General features: G+C 43.9%; 1 protein-coding gene across 16 annotated transcripts in view; it reads right to left on the bottom strand.

Moving 5' to 3' along the window:
• Window positions 1-5,353: 5,353 nt before the first annotated feature.
• The window catches only part of WDFY3 (WD repeat and FYVE domain containing 3), a 251,256-nt gene continuing 236,783 nt past the window's right edge, over window positions 5,354-19,826 (bottom strand). For all 16 annotated transcript variants that reach the window (XM_070262308.1, XM_070262304.1, XM_070262309.1 and 13 more), the window contains 6 exons: window positions 17,912-18,094; window positions 16,121-16,217; window positions 13,502-13,825; window positions 12,813-12,924; window positions 12,198-12,395; window positions 5,354-8,697 (listed from right to left, as the gene is read on the bottom strand). In XM_070262308.1, the coding sequence (XP_070118409.1) occupies window positions 8,574-8,697; window positions 12,198-12,395; window positions 12,813-12,924; window positions 13,502-13,825; window positions 16,121-16,217; window positions 17,912-18,094 (1,038 nt within the window). In that variant the 3' untranslated portion in view covers window positions 5,354-8,573. The remainder of the gene's footprint in view (window positions 8,698-12,197; window positions 12,396-12,812; window positions 12,925-13,501; window positions 13,826-16,120; window positions 16,218-17,911; window positions 18,095-19,826) is intronic.

The raw sequence follows: 19,826 nt of genomic DNA, 5'->3' as shown, positions 1-19,826 counted from the left end.
GTGTTTTAGCAGCTCACTGTTGCTGCCGAGTTGAGAATCGACTGGCAGGCAAAGGCAGAAGTGCAAAATCACCAGAGCCGGTCCTCAAAGCAAGGCTGGGAACAGGGCAGAGGAGCGTCCACTCGCACCATATCTCAGCAGATACAAAGTCCGGGCAGGAGTGTCCCCATCTAAGAGGAGCACGATGAAATCAATGGTGTCACACTATACACAACAAAGGCAGGCAGGCAGGCAAGAGGGCAGGACAATATTTGCAAAAGACCAAGAACCCACTCTCTGAATAGGAGAGAATTTTCTGGGAAGCCTTTGTATTATAGAACTTAGTAAGAATATGAATTCAATAAACGATCAAAGAAGATGATGAAATAACAGAATGCTGTGAAAACGAAGACTGCAGAGCTAAGAAAGTGAACTGTGAAGAGACAGTCAGCCTGGCTGGATTAGAAACAACGCGAAATAGATTGACCTGCTGAAAGGTGAACTGCAGATACTCACAGGAGGGCAAGCCTCTCGGGTACAGGGCAGAAAGTTCTTGAAGAGGGTAGTTACATCATTTTTGTATCACTCTTAAAGCCCAGTGGAATATGTATCAGCATGGACACAGAAATTGCTACCTTAGGAGAAGAGAAATAAATCTGCATGGCTGGGTTCCACCCGGCACCATGAGCACACCTGATGACATGGCTCTGGCAGAATTCTTTCTTCCTCTTGGCAGAATCACCCACAGAGCCAGACTGTAATGATCCTTAAGTTCACAGCCCAAGACGCCGTAGGTTGAGCTTCGCTCCGTGGTTTATTCCACTCTCTTCAGGTTGCAAAGGGGCGGCTTCCTTTTAGGAACAGAAATAGTTTTTAGGGCACAGCTTTTGTTTGAAATCTGCAGTAGCGCTTGAGGGCACGATCATAAACGAGCTGTTTGTCTTTAAGCAACGCCGCCGCCGCCCTCTGCTCTGGATTGCAGCTTGCAGCTTTGCTTTGCCTTTGTTGAGCAGGAAGTGTGATAGCTGAAGGCCGAGGGTGAAGTTCGTATGCTCTATCGTCTTGATGAAGCAGGGCACGATTATGCATAGATGATACAGAAATGACATCCTACGTACACTTTCATTGCAGTCACCAAAGAAATAAAAGGAAAATGTAAACTGGGAGCTCTTGGTAAAGAGCACTGGCCGGGGAGTCGGGAGGGTTAGGGCTGGAGCTGAGAAGGAGACCCGGGCAGCACTGGCTCTGGGGACGGTGAACACCTCTGAGTCCTCGGAGTCCCGTCCCTCGTGTGTTACAGGCTTTGGGCAGGATGACCGCCCAGGGCTCTTCCCACACTCCCATTCCGCCTGCTGTGCATCTCACTGAGGGTGAACTCCCTGCCAGTGGCTTTATTTAGGCTTCGTAAAAGTCATCGTTGCTTTCACGTTCATACTTCCAAATTAACACTACAAATACTTGTCAAGCACTACATGTCCTACACATATTGCCCGATTTAGTCCTTACAATTCTTCTCCGGGGGGAGGTATCATGACACAAAATTTACACAGGAGGAAACTCAGCTTCGGGGGAGGTTGGCGATACCACGCAGGAAGCGGTGGGATGGGAACTTCAACCCGACTGACTCAGCCGCCATGCTCCTGACCTGGGTATTACACTAGGTACGCCTGTACCTTATATGAAAAGACTACTATTAACAGTTTTTTTACATTGTCACAATTTTAGAGTCTTGACTAGAAGAAGGTGACTGAAAACAGACCTTATTAGAAACCCAACACTTCAGAGATGCGCTCTTGCCCGGAGCTGTGGAGGCGGTATACCCACAGCTGGGTGTGGCTACTTGCACTTGGCAGGTTTTTTGTTTTTGCTGAGAAAGATTCACCCTGAGCTAACATCCACTGCCAATTCTCCTCTTTTTGCTTGAGGAAGATTGTCCCTGCACTAACATCTGTGCCAATCTTCCTCTATCTTGTACGTGGGATGCCGCCACAGCCTGGCCAATGAGTAGAGTAGGTCCACACCTGGGATGGAAATTGCAAATCTGGGCCTCCGAAGTGGAGGGTGGAACTTTAACCACTGGGCCACCGGGCCGGCTCCCATGGGAGCCCCGGGCCTGCGATTAGGAACACTGTTCCGAGTAAGATCGTGCACATGCTGCTTTACAGTGTAGGTAGTGTCTCAGCATCTTCTCCTTGGACCAGCACTTCTCAAAGTCTGGTTCACAGGCCCCTGGAGTCTTGAGATCCTTGCATGGGGTCTGCAAGGTGGAGACTATTTTCACAATAATACTAAAACGCTATTTGCTTTTTTCACTGCACTGATAATTGATTTGAACTGAGGTGCAGGAGCAACGGTGAGCAGAACTGCTGGGATCTAAGCACAATCAGGCCAGTGGTCCCACACTGCTGGTAGTAAGGATAGTCTTCATCGCCAAGCACTGAAGAACAGAGCAGTAAAAATGACTGCTTTTACTAAATCTTGAACCCTAAGTAGTGTGACACAAAACGAGAAGGACCCATAAGGCACTCCCATCCTGAAGTACAATGTTTGTCTCAAAGAAAAGCACTTGTGCAGTTGAGTTCTGGGCTGAACTGGCTGCTGTCCTCATGGCACACCGTTTTTATTTGAAAGAACAACTGACAAACTATGGTTCTTTGGCACATGTGTTCTGGAAATTAACAAAGAGAGCTTGTCACTTAAAAGAAAAGAGTATTTATTGCCAATAATAAAATTTTAGGTCTTAAGCAAAAAGTCTAATTTTGGAAAACTTGTATTCACCACTGTGAGTCTGACTTAGAATGTCCTGAGATCTCTGGTGATATTTTTTTCTTTTGCTGAGGAAGATTCGCCCTGAGCTAACATCTGTGCCAATCTTCCTCTATTTTGTATGTGGGTCACTGCCACAGCATGGCTGATGAGTGGAGCCGGTCCCTGCCCAGGATCTGACCCTGTGAACCTGGGCTACCGAAGTGGAGCATGCTGAACTTAACCACTATGCCACAGGGCCAGCCCCTGCTGATGATATTTTGATATTATATACGATGTGATTTTTCTTGATATTTTATATAATGAAATACATCAACACTTGGCAGATCTACACTCATTACAGTAGTAGCAGTATTTCCTAAATGACCAATGCAGGTTATAAAATGAGTGTGGGAGAAAGATATACTCAAAGTGCAAGATAAACCAATGGATTTTAAGGTAATAGAGTAGGAGAAGTTTATTGATGTAGTTTCAGATGTCATATAGTAACCAATCTTTAAGAAACTTAAACTATTATCTTTAAGAAATAATGATCTGAGGGGCCGGCCCAGTGGCACAGTGGTTAAGTTCGCACATTTTGCTTCTTGGTAGCCTGGAGTTTGCCGGTTCGGATCCTGGGTGTGGACATGGCACTGCTTGGCAAGCCGTGCTGTGGTAGGAGTCCTACATATAAAAGTAGAGGAAGATGGGCATGGATGATTGATAGCTCAGAGCCAGGCTTCCTCAGCAAAAAGAGGAGGATTGACAGTAGTTAGCTCAGGGCTAATCTTCCTCAAAAAAAAAGAAAGAATGATCTGAATAGGCTATTAAAATATTTCCGCCTTTTCCAACCACATACCTGTATGAGGCTGGATTTTCCTTGTATGCTTCAACCCAGACGAAGTATCGCAAAAGACTGAATGTAGGAGCAGACATGACAATCCACCTGTGTTCAATTAAGCCAGACATTAAAGAGATTTGCCAGACTGTAAAACAATATCACTCTCTAAATTTTTTCTGGTTTGCAAATTTTTTTCCTAGAAATATGTAATTGATGTTAATATATCATGGTTTTATCATTATTTTTAAATGAACTAATATATATATTTTAAATCTCAGTTTTGATTTCTAAGACAATGACTACTGGTAGATGCACACCACATGAACAAGAGTGGTGTGGGGTCCTTGATAGTTTTAAGGATCAGAAGGGGCCAAGACCAAAAAGCTGCAGCAGTGCTGTCAGGCCTCTCGCATGCTCGCAGGCAGCTCCTGGCAAGGGAGACGTGAGGCACGGAGCGCGCTGAAACAAGGGCCGCAGCCTGTCTCTGAATTCCTATTCCAGGGCTCTCCAAATACCACGGTACCGCTGAGTGTGTGCGCTTGGCTTGGGGCCATTCCTAGCAAAAGTCAAAAGGAACAATAAACGAAAAAGAGCTTTGCAATGGGTGGGGGTAAATGAGGCTATTGATATAAAGCAAAAAGACTAAGCCAACGCTGGACCAATCCCATGGGACCGCTTCCTCTTTGATGCTTCAGATGGGCCAAAACGAGCAGTGAAGAGGAAATCCTGTTGGAGAAGCAAATGGCAGAAAAGGGACTTTGAAAATCATTTGCATGTTTGTCCTTTAAACCCTGAAAGAATTTCTGCAGTTGAGAATTCTGCAGCGCACTTCCTTGACTGCCCCTCATCTCCAGGTCACTGGAACTGAGTAGTACTGCATTAAAGAAATGGGAAGCGCCCTAGGGTTTCTCTCTTGCCACTGACATTTTATTTTTGAAGAAACAGCTACCGTCTTAGAAGTTCTTGGCATTCCTCTATCTTCTGCCTCTACAGTGGAGTTGCACTGAGGTGAAATTCGTAATAAACACAATCTTCCAATTTGGGGCTCTGCTGTTCAAGCTTAAAATGGACTGGGATTTTTGTTAGCATCTTTAGAAAGAGGGAAAGTCAACTTACTAAAGCAACCTAAATAAACTTAAAAAGTGTTTTCTATGTTCTTCTTTACCAGGAAGGCAATTTTAAAACCAAATAAGCTAGTAACAATAAAAACGGATTTATGAGTTCTGTCACTCTCAGATCAAAGACTGAAATGGGAAGACAGTGGGTGCTGTACTTCCAGACAAGGGGCGGGACACCAGAATAGTCCTGATGTGAATACGGGAGGGGTAGGAGAGAGAGAGAGAGGTGACTTACTGTGCGTACTTTTCACAATACGATGGATAGAAAATAAGGCTCGGGAAAAAAGAGCCGAAACCACGCCATGAGGTCTTTCCCATGAGTCTGTTGAGGGCCGTGTCTCCGAGAAGTCATCCGCCTCTCGCTGTGGCCGTCCGCACATTCTCGCCAGCCTCTGGAATCCAGCATAACTGGGAAGCTCAGAATGCACAAAGCCTGGTTTTTACAGATGGCCCAACAGCCAACATCTCTGCAAGCAGAGAACGTAGGCAGGCGCTTCTGAAAGCTACAGTCACAGCTAGAAAAGAACTACACAAAGTCTGGGGAATTACTAGATCTCAGTTTAGTTTTGTTTTTCCTTCCCTGAAGAACTGGCTTAAAAACAACTTTTTTGGGGGGAGTGGTAAATAGTAGGTATTTATTTGAAATGAAAAAAAAAAGTACCTGGACTAGTGCATTTAATCATGTATTGTAATTGTGTTACTCTACCTTTTTGCATCAGAGACAGATATACAATGAACATTCAGTTATCACAGATTGCACACTAGATAGTAATTCTTCAGGCCTTTTACATAACCACCAAAGAACAGATATTAGATTCTGCAATATAGTACAAAAGTCCACAATCAGTCCAGTCTTAGCCAGTATCTTCAATTTACTTCTGTTGCTGTACAAATAATTGGCCATTACTAGGGCTTACAAGTTAATAACAGGACAAAAAAATATACATTGCACTGACACAAAAAGTCAGCTGTGTTAATAGTCATGCAACAAGTAACCAAACTTGCTGAAATTAAAAATACTTTCTAAAAACAGTTTTAACGGCATAAATATTTTATACACAGTTCATTTACCAAAACAAAATGTATTTAAATGATACAAAGCAAAAATAAGTTTCTACCAACTTTATACATAAGAAAGTGCAAAATAACTTATCTAGAGGGTTTTGCTATTGTCCAGATGGATGGGCTGCTACAGGCAGCTATTCTCTGCGGAGGCATGACATGACAGCTGCACACGACACATGAATGTTAGGACACATGGATGAATGAAGGGATGGAGGGAGGGAGGGATGGATGGATGGATGAACAAACGAACTACAAAGATCAGGCGGGAGCCCTGGGAGGTACTCTCAGAGAAAGAATAGAGACCACAGAAAGGTGGATGTACATGCTAAGATATGTCAGTAAACAAATACCCATGGAACACGGAAAGACATCCAGAGGAACAATTAGTTTATGTATGTGAGTGCACTTGTATGTGTGAGTGATTCGTGATTTCTGCATTAGAAGCAAAAAGAAAAGAAACCCCACTGAACAAAACAGTTGCCCACAGCACCAGCTGCCAGAGGAAATACTATCATGAGGGTTTTGGTTTCCACCTTCTAGTTATGGAAGTTGTGTCGGAAAGTTTAAAAGTGTTCATCCCATATAACTTCATATTACATAGAGGAATAACCTTTAACTACATACACACATTCATATATTCAAGTCTTTAAAGAACACCTCTGCCACTGGGTTTGGGGTGAACATGGTTCATGGACAAGAGGAGGATGCTTCTTTAAAAAAGTGTAGAATAACACTGCTACAACTCATCAATAGGGCCGGACGGGGGCAGAGCCCGTGGTTATGGGACAGCACAATTCCTGCAGCTGGTGAACATCCAGCATTATTTATCAGACTGAAGGAAGATGGGTGGGGCGGGGGGGCGGGGGGAGCGTGGGGAGGAGTGAGACACAGAAAGGAAAACAGAACACAACTTTTCTTCAAGTTAAAGTATTAATGCCAATAATCCTTTTATTAACAAGTATATTTGAACTTTTAGAAATGGAAGTGTTTTAATCAATTTTGATAGGTAATCATAAATAGACTGTAGGCTCACACCTAGGTAAATAAAGGTGTCAATTTAGTAAGCATAAGGCACTAAAAGCAGCCTTTATATTTTCTCTTGGAGACCTAGTTATCAGGAAGAACCAATCTGTTCTTAAGCTGGTTTCAGCCCATTAGGTACAAGGTTACTATTGTACCAATGCCTATTTTTGAACGCATGTGCATATATGTGCATTTTAGTGCATAAGTGTGCCTGTCACCAGGGCCTAAAGATGAAGAGTCGGGAAAGCCGAAGCCACTGTCCTTTGTGAGATGCCTCCACGATGGCATGAAGGCCTGTCCTTCCTTTCTTGGGCCATAAATGATTCTACATTTTTCAAATCACAGGGCTTTTAGAATTGTTCATAATATTATCACTAAATATCTGAAAATGTTAAAATCTAGATTAATCGTTTCATTTGTTTTATATATATATTTATATATGTACACAACACACATTTAAAAAAATCCCACCACCAAAGCCTTTTTTTCTGTAAACTAAACTTATCTCTTAGCCCCCACCAGCTTTAGTCTCCCTGGATTTGTGTGTTCTGTATCCAACTAGTAGAACAAATTAAATAACTAAATATTAAAATACTGTAATTATATTCATAGCAAAAACAAAAAAATAGACATTGATACAGTATAAATCTCACTGTTTTCAGGTAGATGGCATTAAATGGTAAAGGTTAATTATAAGCAGTTCTGACATGATCCAGTTTTACAACAAGGTTTATATGTTAATTCTGTACAATTTTTTCCTTTTTTCCCCTTTTTTGAAAATAAGCTACGGTAGAACATTAGTGTCACCAAGGACACATGCTTACTCTGTTCTATGCAAGAGAAGCTAATTTGGGTTACATGCAAATACATTCCCATTAGTTGAGGCAGGGCTGGTTCCTGCATTGCATCCATCACCTGACCACCGCTGTCAATGCTAAGAAGGTGAGCTACGACCAAACGGCAGTCCACACAGACGTTTACAGGGGCCTCACGACAGAGGAACAACACTGAGGTGGTGTGTAGCCAGGTGCAAGACGCCCAAACATTTCCAGGGCATCTTACAGCCCGACTCTTATTCTCCCACACTGTTTCCTAAAGAAGGTCCATGTTATTTTGGTTACTAGCCTAGTTTAAGTGGAGATACTGTGGGCAACTTGAAAGAAAGGACATCGGGCACACAGGCTGGCTTTGAAAGGGGGTAAAAAAAAGACCACAGATAATGTCTTTGAGGATTTAAAAAAACATATTTATAATTAATTGGTGAGAGACGTCAGACAAACCATAAGTCGTTCATTGAGTTAGTCGTTTAGTTTGAAGTCTCATGTTACAGGCAGTTAAGTCCTTATTTAGAAAAAAGGCCTTTATACCTATTTACAATATACACAGTTACTTGCAAAGAAGATAGATTTACAACCATTTTCTAAAAGCCTTTTTTTGTTGTTGTTGTTTTTTCCAAATAAGGATGAGTAGCTCTACAAAAATGCGACATGAGAAAAGACAGTCAACAGTGAGGATTTTCTCTTGGAGACAGCTGTTGTGAACAGGGAGAACCGGATATTGAAAATGTTGCTCCTAGGAACCACCTCATAGTCTTCTTGTGCTGTTCACCTGAATAGCGTCCGCCCCATTACCGCACTCTACACCCGTTTATTCAATGATCCCTTTGAATTCAATACTTCAGACACATGGTATGAAGAGATGTGTAAACGGAGACTGTTTCGATGCCTTCCGAGGTGCGAGCTGTGACGGGGAATCAGGAAGGGGGTCTACAGACCGTGGTCTCCAATCGACTTGCTGCATCTTCAACAATTTCGAGGCCCATCTTCTGAACCCCTCTCGTGCTGTAAGTTGTAATAACAGTTCTGACAAACACGCACTGGGGATGAGATTTTCAAGCGTTTGATTTCTGATTGAAATCGACTGCACCTAAAGGAAAGGCAAAATCAAGTAGTTAAAGGTCATCTCCACGTCTGACCATTGGGCTGAGAAACACTAATTTACAAATCGAATGGAAAGGCTGCAGTACACTGCCCGAGACCGTATCATGCCAAAGAATGCCAAAGACCTTTTGTGTCATGGTTTGTGTCATGTGGTTGACCCAAGACCACAAGGAATGCTATATTATTTGTTTCAGGCTACAAAGAAATGTAATATTAAACCAACGCAAGCTCTTTTTTGACTGAATTAAAAAAAAAAAAAAAAAGTTGAGCTAGCCATGATGGCCTAGTGTTAAAGTTCTGTGTACTCCACTTCAGTGGCCTGAGTTCAGTTCCCGGGCCTGGAACCACACACTCGTCTGTCAGTAGCCATGCCGTGGCAGTGGCTCACATAGAAGAACCAGAAGAATTTACAACTGTACCCAACTGTGTCCTGGGGCTTGGGTTGGTGGGGGGAGAGGAAGGAAACAAAAAAGTTAAGATTCTCCTATAGGATGAAGCCAGGGGTCTGAACAGCCGTGAGGTCACTGTCCCTGTGCAGGACTGGTTCTCATGCCCTAGAAACCTGGGAGGTATGCCAGTGTCTTTACTTGAGCTTCACTTTCTTCTCTTGGCAGGAGAAGACTTACGACCCATTTTAAAAGACACTTGGTTACTATCAAGTCCTTTGGGCTTTTAAACACCTCGTTTGATCCACTCCTCAGTCATTTCTTAAATGGGCAGCTTGGTTTTTCTCTCTGGTCCAAATGTTCTCGTTTTCTGTTTATCTTGATAGAATTCCTTGAAGGAGACTATACTTAAGAGATGTTCAAATTCCTTACGAGGTATTCCTATTCCTGGAGTAAAGCAGGGCATGATCTTACATGTGGCATTTAATCACTTTAAGTTTGGCTTTCCACAAGACTGAAACAGAGAATTCTATTTCCTCCATTAATCTAACAGTAAAAGCGTCCGGAGAATAAATGAAGTACTACCAGAGTAAGGGGTTAAAGGCCTGTTCTTGGACTTTGAAGAGATGCTCAGGAGTGCTGACAAGCACTCAGCAACTGAAGGGCACGCAGAGCGCGGGCAGGCCTCTGCCCTCCTGGACAGCTCTTCCTTCTGTGTCTGCTCTATCATAATCAATCAGTGTTTGGTTGGCTTTCGAAACAGAGCCTCCAGCCAACATTTGATAGCAATGGATAATTTAAACAAATTTAAACAATATTTGGAAAATTAAGCACTACAAAGAACAGATGTGTAGCAGCATACATACAAGGGTGTCGACTCTCAGAAATTACTAGAGTACTAGGTTTCATGGAGTGGGCTTCTCAAAGCAAAGAAACTCTTCTGGCAACCTCACAGAAATTCCCATTGGGAACAGCTGATAGCGACATCCTGGCTACCTCATCTCAAATCAGCCTTTCCAGGAAAAAAAGTTTAAGACATTAATCTGGAAAAAAATTTGTAATAATACCACCTTTTAATGAACACCTATATTGCCAGATGCTGCATTTTGTGCTATCTACAAAACTCATATACATGATTTCATTTAATTCTCTCACCACCTCTATGAGGAGAGGTCTAATTATCTACACTTTACAAATGAAGAAACTGAACCTCAGAGAGAGCCAGTAACTTGCCTGGGGTGACACAATGGGCAGTAACCCAGTGAGCATCTGGTCAGCGTGAACCCAAAGACCACACCCTTTCCAATAAGTCAGTGCCCTCAAAAGCTCAGTAACTGGCCCCAAAACAATGATACAATTTGCGTTTTCTGTGAGATCATCTCTATGGTAAGGCAACATAAGCATTAGAGAGTGCTGCCCACGGGATCCTTCCTGTGTCTGCTGTGGAGAGTGACGGCTGTCCACGCATGTATGGGACCCCAGTGTGTGACAGAGATGGCGCCCAAATCAATGGTGATGGGACAAGTGATTTTTCATACAGGAGAAATAAAAAAGAACCTCATCCCATGTTAAACCCCTACATAAATTCAAAATGGATTTGGACCTAAAGACCTAAACAGGAAAAACAAAACTTTGAAACTTAAAAAAAAAAAATAAACAAGCCTATTTTTATGATCTCAGGACAGGGAAAGATTTCTGAACAAACCAAAAGCAAAAATCATAAAAAGTAATAAATGTAACTACATCAAAATTAAAAACTTGTTTGATGGAAGAAACATATATAAAGTCAAAACACGAGCCACAGAAACTATCTGTAAGATGTATAAAGCCAAAGGATTAGCACCCAGAGTACAAGAAGGCCGCATCAAGGAGGGGAGAGAAAAGACAAGCCAACCCCAAAGGAAAATGGGCCAGATTACCCAAGAGGACACTCAGATGGCCAATAAGCATATGAAAAGATGTTCAAGCTCACTAGCACTGCAAGCGAAAACAACAAAGCACTACTGGCTATCAGCTTGGCAAAGAGAAAGGCTTGGCGACTGCAAGTGTGAACAAGAATTTGGAGAACTCGCCTCTCCTGCGGAGGTAAATTAGCACTACTGTTTGGAGAGCATTTGGCAATACCTAGGTAAGCTCAAAGGGCATGTCTCCCACCTACCCCTCCCCTTCTTCTTCTTCTTTTTTTTCTTCAAATATTTTATTTACTTTTTTCCTTTTTCTCCCCAAAGCCTCCTGGTACATAGTTGTATATTCTTAGTTGTGGGTCCTTCTAGTTGTGGCATGTGGGACGCTGCCTCAGCGTGGTTTGATGAGCAGTGCCATGTCCGCGCCCAGGATTCGAACCAACGAAACACTGGGCCGCCTGCAGCGCAGCGTGCAAACTTAACCACTCAGCCACGGGGCCAGCCCCCTACCCATGGCCTTCTGAGGTACCTCCTCAGAGGCGCTCCAGCTCGTCTGTTAGGAGGGCAACTGTAAGGGTGTGTACTGGAGCAGTGGTTACAGTACTGATAAAATGAAAAAAATCCCTTGAGTCCATCAAAAGGGAAGTAGATAAATTCTGATATATTCATACAAAAGATATGTGGCGATAAAGTTAAAATATTAGAATAATAGTTATTTAAGTAAATGGATTTCAAAAACGATGTTGAGTGAAAAAAAGTAAGTTACAGAAGGTCCTGACAGTATGCTCTATTTATATAAAACTGAAAACACACAAAACAATAACATAGTATTGTTTATGGACATGACGCGTGCACTCCAAGTATAATGACGTGGAGAGGCAGGCGGCATGATTGGTGAGGACTTAAAAGTAATCCAGAACGTCTTATATTCAAGTGTAATGAAACATCAGCACCTTCCCATTCTGAGTCTTGGGGGACCAGGTGATTGTGATGATTACTTCTGTATTTTTCAATACGATAGAAATAATTCACAATTGTAATAAAAAAGAACCAAGAGAAAGCGAGGACTGCATTAGACTGACACAGCAGACTGTAGTGGGGACCCCGGGGAAAACCAGAACCTGTGCTCAGGAGGCATAATTAACATCCTTAGAGCTTAACCCACAGACACTCAGAAAGCGTGGATGTCATCTTACTTCTGGCAGAAGAGCTGACCGCAGTTCCTGCAATGGTGCCGTCTTTCTGTGAGAGAAAACCTCACCGAGCAGCCTGAACAGCTGTCGCCTCCTTCATCCTTCACCCAGTGGTCAGCAGCAGAATGGCCTGGCTGGTCACTCACAGACCAGCTGAAAACTCGGCCTCGACTGTCACCAACGAGGATCCTACTGTGATCCCTGCAGGAGACACAACAGGAAGCCGCCTCAGGGCAGGCCTCCACGAGGCCCCACGCGGAGGCGCTCTCTGGGACTCCGGAGCCTCCCCAGTCTTCAGGGGGGTGTGTGTTGGGGTGGCGGTTGTGTGTATAAAGAGACAAAAGTAGAACGAGCCCAAATTTATACTTCCATCTCAACTGCCTTTGGAGCAAACCTTGCCACATGTTTGAAGAACAGAGAAGGCAAAGTTTTTTGTTTTTTTAAAATTTGGAATGAAAATCTACCCACTGGCAGCTTTCTCCTTCTGCTTTGTCTGTTCGAGCCACATATGACAATGCAAATGGGGTCTGTTTTCCCTGAAGTCTGGCCTGGAGTGTGGGCCTAGGCTAAGCAGACGGCTCTGCTGGCAAGAGGAGCTAGAAAAGGTCCAACACTTACTTGGAGACACCCAGGGCGGTGATCTCTGCTGGGTGTGCGTTGTCCCTCCGATCGAAGGCTGTGTGCATAGTTAGCTTACTCCTGAACACCAGCTGCCGTTCCCACCGGTACCCTGGAGTGGGAAGGTCAAGACATGACAGACTAAAGTGAGGGAGGCCAACATTTGGTAGGTGTTCCTTGACACAGTGCTCTCAAAAGTCCGGGTTCCACAACACACAGTTACAGCAGCTTTTCTGGTTCTCAGCAGCTGCTGCCTTGGTTGAAGGGGAAGCCATCTAGCTGAAGCCTCATCATGGGCCAGGTCGAAGAACGCCTCATTCACAAAGGCGAACACAGAGAAGGGGAAATCTTCAATGCAAGAAGATACATTTTCTCCTGCTGAGGACCTCGCCTCCAAATCTATCACAGGCAAAGCTACCTGTGAGTGCATTTTCATTCATGTATCTGTAATCACTAACTTGCTTTCATGATTGATGAATGAAGGAAGCTTTTGGTTTCTTTAAGAAAGGCCCCACACATTGCAATCCTCAGTGTGGGACAGAACCTCTAAGTCTACTTTACACAAAAAGAAAGGTAAGAGGCCTTCTCTGTGTGGCCCGGGTCACAGGGATGGGGTGCAGGGAGAGCCAGAGCCCACAACCCCCACACCACCCACAGGAGCGAGGCACAGACCCCGGACTTCAAGTTACCAGGCTTCAATCTGCTGTAATGCCGTACTTCCATGGGGTTGGGGTGGGGGTGGTTAAGGGGAGCCTGCAGATGGGCCCTGGTCTGGCCCTCTGAATAGTTCACAAATATGAAGCCATCTTTCTCATCTAGACTGAGCTGGTCGGACCAGCGCCTGGAGTCATCGGAGCCACTGTCGTTACACCAGGTGGCTGTTGCTCGGCAGGAAGCTGCCCGGGGCCTGTGGCTGGTGCTGCTGGGCTGACTGGGCGTGTCCTTGGGGTCCTGGCTGAGGCTCTGCTCATCCGCTTCTGAATCACTGCTGTCCTCGTCCTGAGCTTCCTGCCCTGGGTAACGCATTGGGAGAATGAGAAAACGCACACATATTATGTTAGACCCAGCTTTGTCCCACTGGAACTTTTCCTCTACCAGTTAAGACACAATCAACATAGTATTTTAAGCTAAGTATAACAATAAAAGAAAAAAATTACCAGAATTTTTGGCTGGATTACATATAGCAAAAAAAGGTTAGAATTTCTGAGTTCATAGATTGCTTTGGCCAAAATCCTAGCTTGGCATTCCTTCTTTCACAATCTGGCCAAATCTGCCTTTGCGAATTTCTCACTACCTGCCTCATACTCCCTACCCTCAGTTTGGCTAGACGGTGCCAGCTCTGTTCTCCACGCAGCTCTGCTCCGCCTTATGGCTCTTTCGGCACATCCCTTTGGCCCTACCTAGACCCATCTTCCCAATCTCTGTGTGTGCCGACGTTACCTGTCTTTCAAGACACAGCTTAAATACTTCTTTCTCTAAAATCTTACCCAGTTCCTGTAGCAGAAAGTAGTTCTCTCTCTTCTGGAACGCTGGTATGCCTCTCGTGTATTTGAAATTCTCACCCGGACCTATTAGCTGTGGATATTCTTTCTACAAGACAGTAGTCAGCTTGAGAGAAGGGGCCCCAAGCTCAGTGCCTTCCATATAGCAGTCAATATAAATGACCACATAGATGAATCAATTACTGATGAAAGCTGTAATTTAGGATTTCGGTTATTTATCCTCTTTCCATTGTTATTTTGCCTTTCTGCACCTCGACTCTCTACTCCCTTGCAATAAAGTCTACTGAAGGGAAAATTTATGAGAAATAAATATATATAATTGGGAAAACAAGTGTGCAAGTACCAGCCCACTGCACACACATATTGTTTTAGTAAGACAAATAATTTTCCTCCCTTCTACTCACTCACACTAGTAGCCTAGTTGACTAATTTGAGTGGGTTCTTTTCACCCCAATGGCTTATGATCATGAGCTTTAAGGTCTTCAAACAAGCAGTCAGGGAAAAGGCTTTAATTTCCAGTGAACCCCTGGCTTGTCTTCCCTTTCACCAGGCAACCGCCCTCCAGTCCCTCACTTCCACGCTGCCCAGAGTCAAGCCTTCCTTGTGGGCTGCTCTCCCCTTCCTGCTACTTCTGCCAAACTCTGTCCACAATACAAGGAGGAGGAAGAAAAACAAATGTCTCTCCTCTCTGAATCTGACCCCTTCTTCTACCTCATTATTCATCTCACCATCCACTGTTGTTCACTCAACAGCTTTGTTAAAGGAAGGGAAAGTGACCCACTTCTCAATGGACCCTTAAGCCCATGTCTGACATACAATATGGTAATCCTCAAATATTTACTGAGTTGAACTGAATTTTTATGTCTCCAAACACCCAGATGACCTTTTTATTGAAGCTGCAATTGACCTTGTAGAAATTCACACGTATTAAAGTAATACAAGCATTAAAATGCCCTGCCCGTCGGATCATTTCTGTTTCTGGCAAAGAAATAAAAAGCGCTTTCAGCTTACAAAAGGAAGTGATTTGTGCCCTTCTAATAAACCTTTTCCCTTAGCAATGCTTTCATATCATAAAACTCACACTGAATTCTCAGTATACAAACATTAACCATTGAGAAACAATCTGAAGGCCAAACTTAAAACTCTGCCCCTTCCAGGAAGTCTCTTGCACCAACTGCTCTAATTCAAAGGTGGGCAACTTCTCTGGAGATGAGCAACCCAAGGCAGATCTCAGCCGGGTTTTTGGCATTGTTTCCAAGCATTCTGTACAGTAATCATGTATCTCCATATTTCACTGGAAAATTTTAAAGTGCTTCACAAATAACAGATAATAGAGTACAGATCACCAGGCTTCGATTTGAATGAATGCCTTTCTTGACAGGCCCAGGGTGGGGACTCCGCCTGCCTCTGTGACAGTTTACAAACATGATGCCGCCCTGTCATCCACACTGAGCCGGCCAAGTGATGGGCAGAACAGCCGCGGGACTGAGGTACGGGCTGTCTGATTTGTCCAACCTTGTGCCCTTCAGGTATGCTTTGTGTTTTCAGAATTCAAAGCCTAAGCCTTTGATACTCCAGGAAGTAATAACTATAATATAGACTGGGGAAGCCAACCACAAGAGCTCACAGCGAGCACTGCCCAGTGAACTGGAGAAACCTTTGCGTCCTGCCCCGCTACTTAACATGCTTCTGAGAACAGTGCCCCACCTCAGGCTCTTGTCCTTATTGTTTGATGTAAGTTTATCCATAATGACTTGGAAAAAAATATGAAAACTATTGAATAACATTTTAGAAAGTGTCAGGTACCTATTTGTGCTTCTGGACAGTCTTCCTGCATTTCTAGGACTTCGACAGGCTCAGGAGCTGGTGTTTCAGGAACTTGCAAAAATTCCATTCTCCAAAACTAAGTATGAAAATAAAAACACTTAAATAGATTAAGGAAATGATTTGCATGTTACTAGATGAAGATGGGTTCTTGGGGTTAAACAAATAAGTTAATTTCTAACATTGTGGATAATTAGATTTCCCTGTATCTTGAAAAAATGTGGCAGGGGATTGCCTACTGTTGGGGCCCAAGGCAGGATACCTCAAAATATCCCACAATGGCATACTTATCATTTTGAATTAAAGTTACTTATTTTGACTTAAAGTTTTGACCCTCCTCTCTCTGTTCCCCATGAAAGCAGGAAATAAATAGCCATGTGAAAGGTACCCTCCCTGCCCCAGGAGGTAAAGACATCCCCATCACCAGAGCTGGGGGATTCAGGGCCGAGAAGCCTGTGTAAACAAACTTTCTTACTTTTACTAATTTACTACCTCAATCCTAAACTCTGCTTAAATTTCTCACTTATGACACCCCAAACCTAAGTTTCTTTGGCCTGTCAGTTCCTTACAAATTTATTGTCTCTTTGTGTAAAAAGAGACAATGTCTCTTTGTTCATTCTCTGAGGGTAATTTTTTAATGATCTCTCGTACATATGTATCTAATTGGTTTTTCTCCTGTTAATCTAGTCTTGTGTCAATTTTATTATTAGTCCAGCCATAAGTATTCAAGAAGGGTAGAGGGAGGAATTTCCCCCTCCCTGAAACTACACATAAACAGTGCTTCCCAAACTGTGTTCCATAAGATGTTAATGGGTATTTCATAGTGGAGGGAAAAGGACTATGGTCAAGTAAGTTTGAAAAATACAGTTCAACTGCGTACACTTTTTTGTTTCCTACGAAAACCTCTGAAGCCTTGCATATACTAACATATACTCCAGATCTCCAAGAAGGCATACAGGAAACAGGATCCCCAAATGCATCCGGCTATAGACCTTTTCATAATGCCTCACATATGGGGTCACCTAAACCGCTGCTCTGGAGACGGCAGACTTTGGAGGGTGCCAGTTGTCTGAGGCACAGGGTGTGGTGTGGGGGTGGCTGACAGCCTCACTGCGCTCAGCTTGTGACTGTGACTATGAGGGCAGCAATCAGCTGCTCTCTTCTTTCACAAAGAGCACAACTAAAGAAAACAGGCATAAAGAAAAATCTCCTGAGAGAAAACTGCCCTAATGCTTGAAAAGACTACGAAAGTAAATACTCTGGATTCCATTTTCTGCAGAAGCCCAACACATACAAAAATAAGAAAAAAGAGAAACTATCTAGGATTCAGGTGAAATCATCTAGGATTCTAGACAAGGAATGGACAACCTGAGGCCTCTGGAAGCAGTTTCCAGCTCTGCGAATCTCTGTAGAAAAGAGACAGTCCTTGTTTTCCCTAAGAAGCCATTTGGCAGGCTGGAAAGCCAACATTTAGGCAATTTCCATTTTTAGCAATCCCAACACGACGTGGGAATCATGTTTAAGTCACCATCTTGCGTCAAGGTGCCAAGTGGTTAGTGGCACTAACAGATCTACTTCATGGGAAGAAAAGAAGCCGAGTCCCTGATGTTCTCCTTGTCCAGTAACACGGTGGCCAAGGCTTGTCTGCATTGGAGCGACTTTGCTAAACAATACCGTAACCTGCTCAGATGTCTTTCAACTGTGACAGCTTCACAAGTCTCAGGTAAGCTTGGGCAGCAGAGACCTAATGTGCTTTGCTCGCAGCTGACTTACCCGAACCACGCCATCCGAGTGTCCCGTCACTATGACGTTCTGTGTATCCCACTCGTTCATCTCTGACACGCAGCAGCAGACAATCTGCTGGCTCCTACCTGTGAATGTGTTTACACTCACGATAGGGTTCCCATTGATGCTCCACACATGGATATACGTGCCCGCGCAGGACACAATGTCTCCCTGAGAAGATAAAGAAAAACTCTTCACTCTCTTGCTCCCTTCATACCATGTTCCGGTTTCAGAAGCAAACTGAATCCTTGGCCTAGCTCTCAAAATACCTTCCTGCCCTTCAACTAGTGACTGTGCAATTTCTGAGGTAGCCTGGAGTTCAGTGCTTGCTGCCTTAAACAAAACACCCTAAACAGAGGCCTCTTCAAGGATTCAAGGTTGAGTGGGTGCTGTGGCCAAGGCCCACCTCCAGCAGAGACAAGGGCAGGAGCCCTTCCACGCTCTTGGCTTATGCCCCAGCAAAGTGCAGAGGAATGTTTTATTCCACGCCAAAGCTGCCTGGACCTAACGAGGTGACGAAGTGCTCTGCCTCCTGTCATTGTTTACAAGTCTATTTAGAGCTTTCATTTAGATCCCACTTAATTTTACAAACTGAGTCCAATCACCAAAACCATAGGGTAGAAGAGAAATCTTTCAGTCCAGATACAGTTGGATCTTTCTCTGATAAACGAAAAGATGAAATCTTGGTAACACTGTATTCTATCTTAAAATTTGCATTCACAATTAGGATTGGGGAATGAGGAAAGAAAGAAGAAAACTGGTATAGAGGTCACTTCTTGGCAAACCGAATAAACCTTAAGACTCCCTGAGCTTGTAACTCAAGTTCTCATGAGTTCCAGAGACAGAAAAGAACTAGCCCTTTGCTCAAATTCTACTTGGTTGGGCTCTATCCAACCTAGTAAGAATACAACCCGCCACTGTTCACTGTTAAAGGGATTAACACACTTGCTGAAGCATCTACTGTGTGTGTTACTATGGTGGGCACTTCAGACATTCCATTTCATCCTCATAACCACCTTGTGAGGTGACCTCTTGCAAGCCCTGCTTTAGAGCAGAGGACGGTGAGGTGCAAAGAGCTTAAGTAACTTGCCTCATATCACAGAGTAAAGATTTGAACCCAGCTCTTTCTGGCCCCAAAGCTTATACACCATACCACGCAGGCTCTTTTATCCCTCGGACAGCCTGACTGTCATGATGCTAGGGACTGACTTTAGAAATGCCCGGTGAATTTCAGGGCAGCCAGCAGGCACAGGAGGACCTACAGAAATCGGAAGATGGTCATGAAGAACAGAGGGAAAGCAGAAGCTGAACAGCAGCACCAACGCAAGCACGAGGTCCGCGGGAGGAGGCCTGGGGATTTGCCCAAACCACTGTCTGTGTGGGTCCTGCTCCTGTTCTCTCCGTCCTTCTACCAAGACAGCAAGAACCAAACCAAAACTCAAACAAAAATAATACTTAGCAAAGCACTCCTGTGTCTACCTCTGTATTGGCCACTGAACCGCCTCTGACAATGAGTGTCGGCAGCTGAGCTTTAATTAATGGCCTCAGTCTCCGCAGGAGACAAGAGGCAGCCGCTCCACTCTGCACTACGCAAGCTTTCTTCAATTACTCCAGGGCACCTCAGTTGGAGTCATTAGAGCAAATCCTGTGGTTCTGAGGGCTGAGCAGTGAGAAGCGGAATTAAAGGACAGCTGCAAGGTAGCTTAGTCAAAACTGTAGACTGAAGTAAAGCAGACGTGATGTTGGCCGCAAAAACGTAACAGAAATAGGAATCTTTTCATGAGTTATTAAGAGATCACGAAAGCATCTTAAAAGAGAAAACTCAAACGCTTTTGTAGTATTTGCAGCAACTACTGCAATCTAGTGGGTGTACACTCGCTCAAATAGCAGCTGACTATAAATA

Source organism: Equus caballus, chromosome 3 (genome assembly GCF_041296265.1).
Source record: "Equus caballus isolate H_3958 breed thoroughbred chromosome 3, TB-T2T, whole genome shotgun sequence".
NCBI lineage: Eukaryota > Metazoa > Chordata > Mammalia > Perissodactyla > Equidae > Equus > Equus caballus.
The sequence above is the reverse complement of the archived record's forward strand: the minus strand, read 5'-3'. Positions and strand labels throughout refer to the sequence as shown.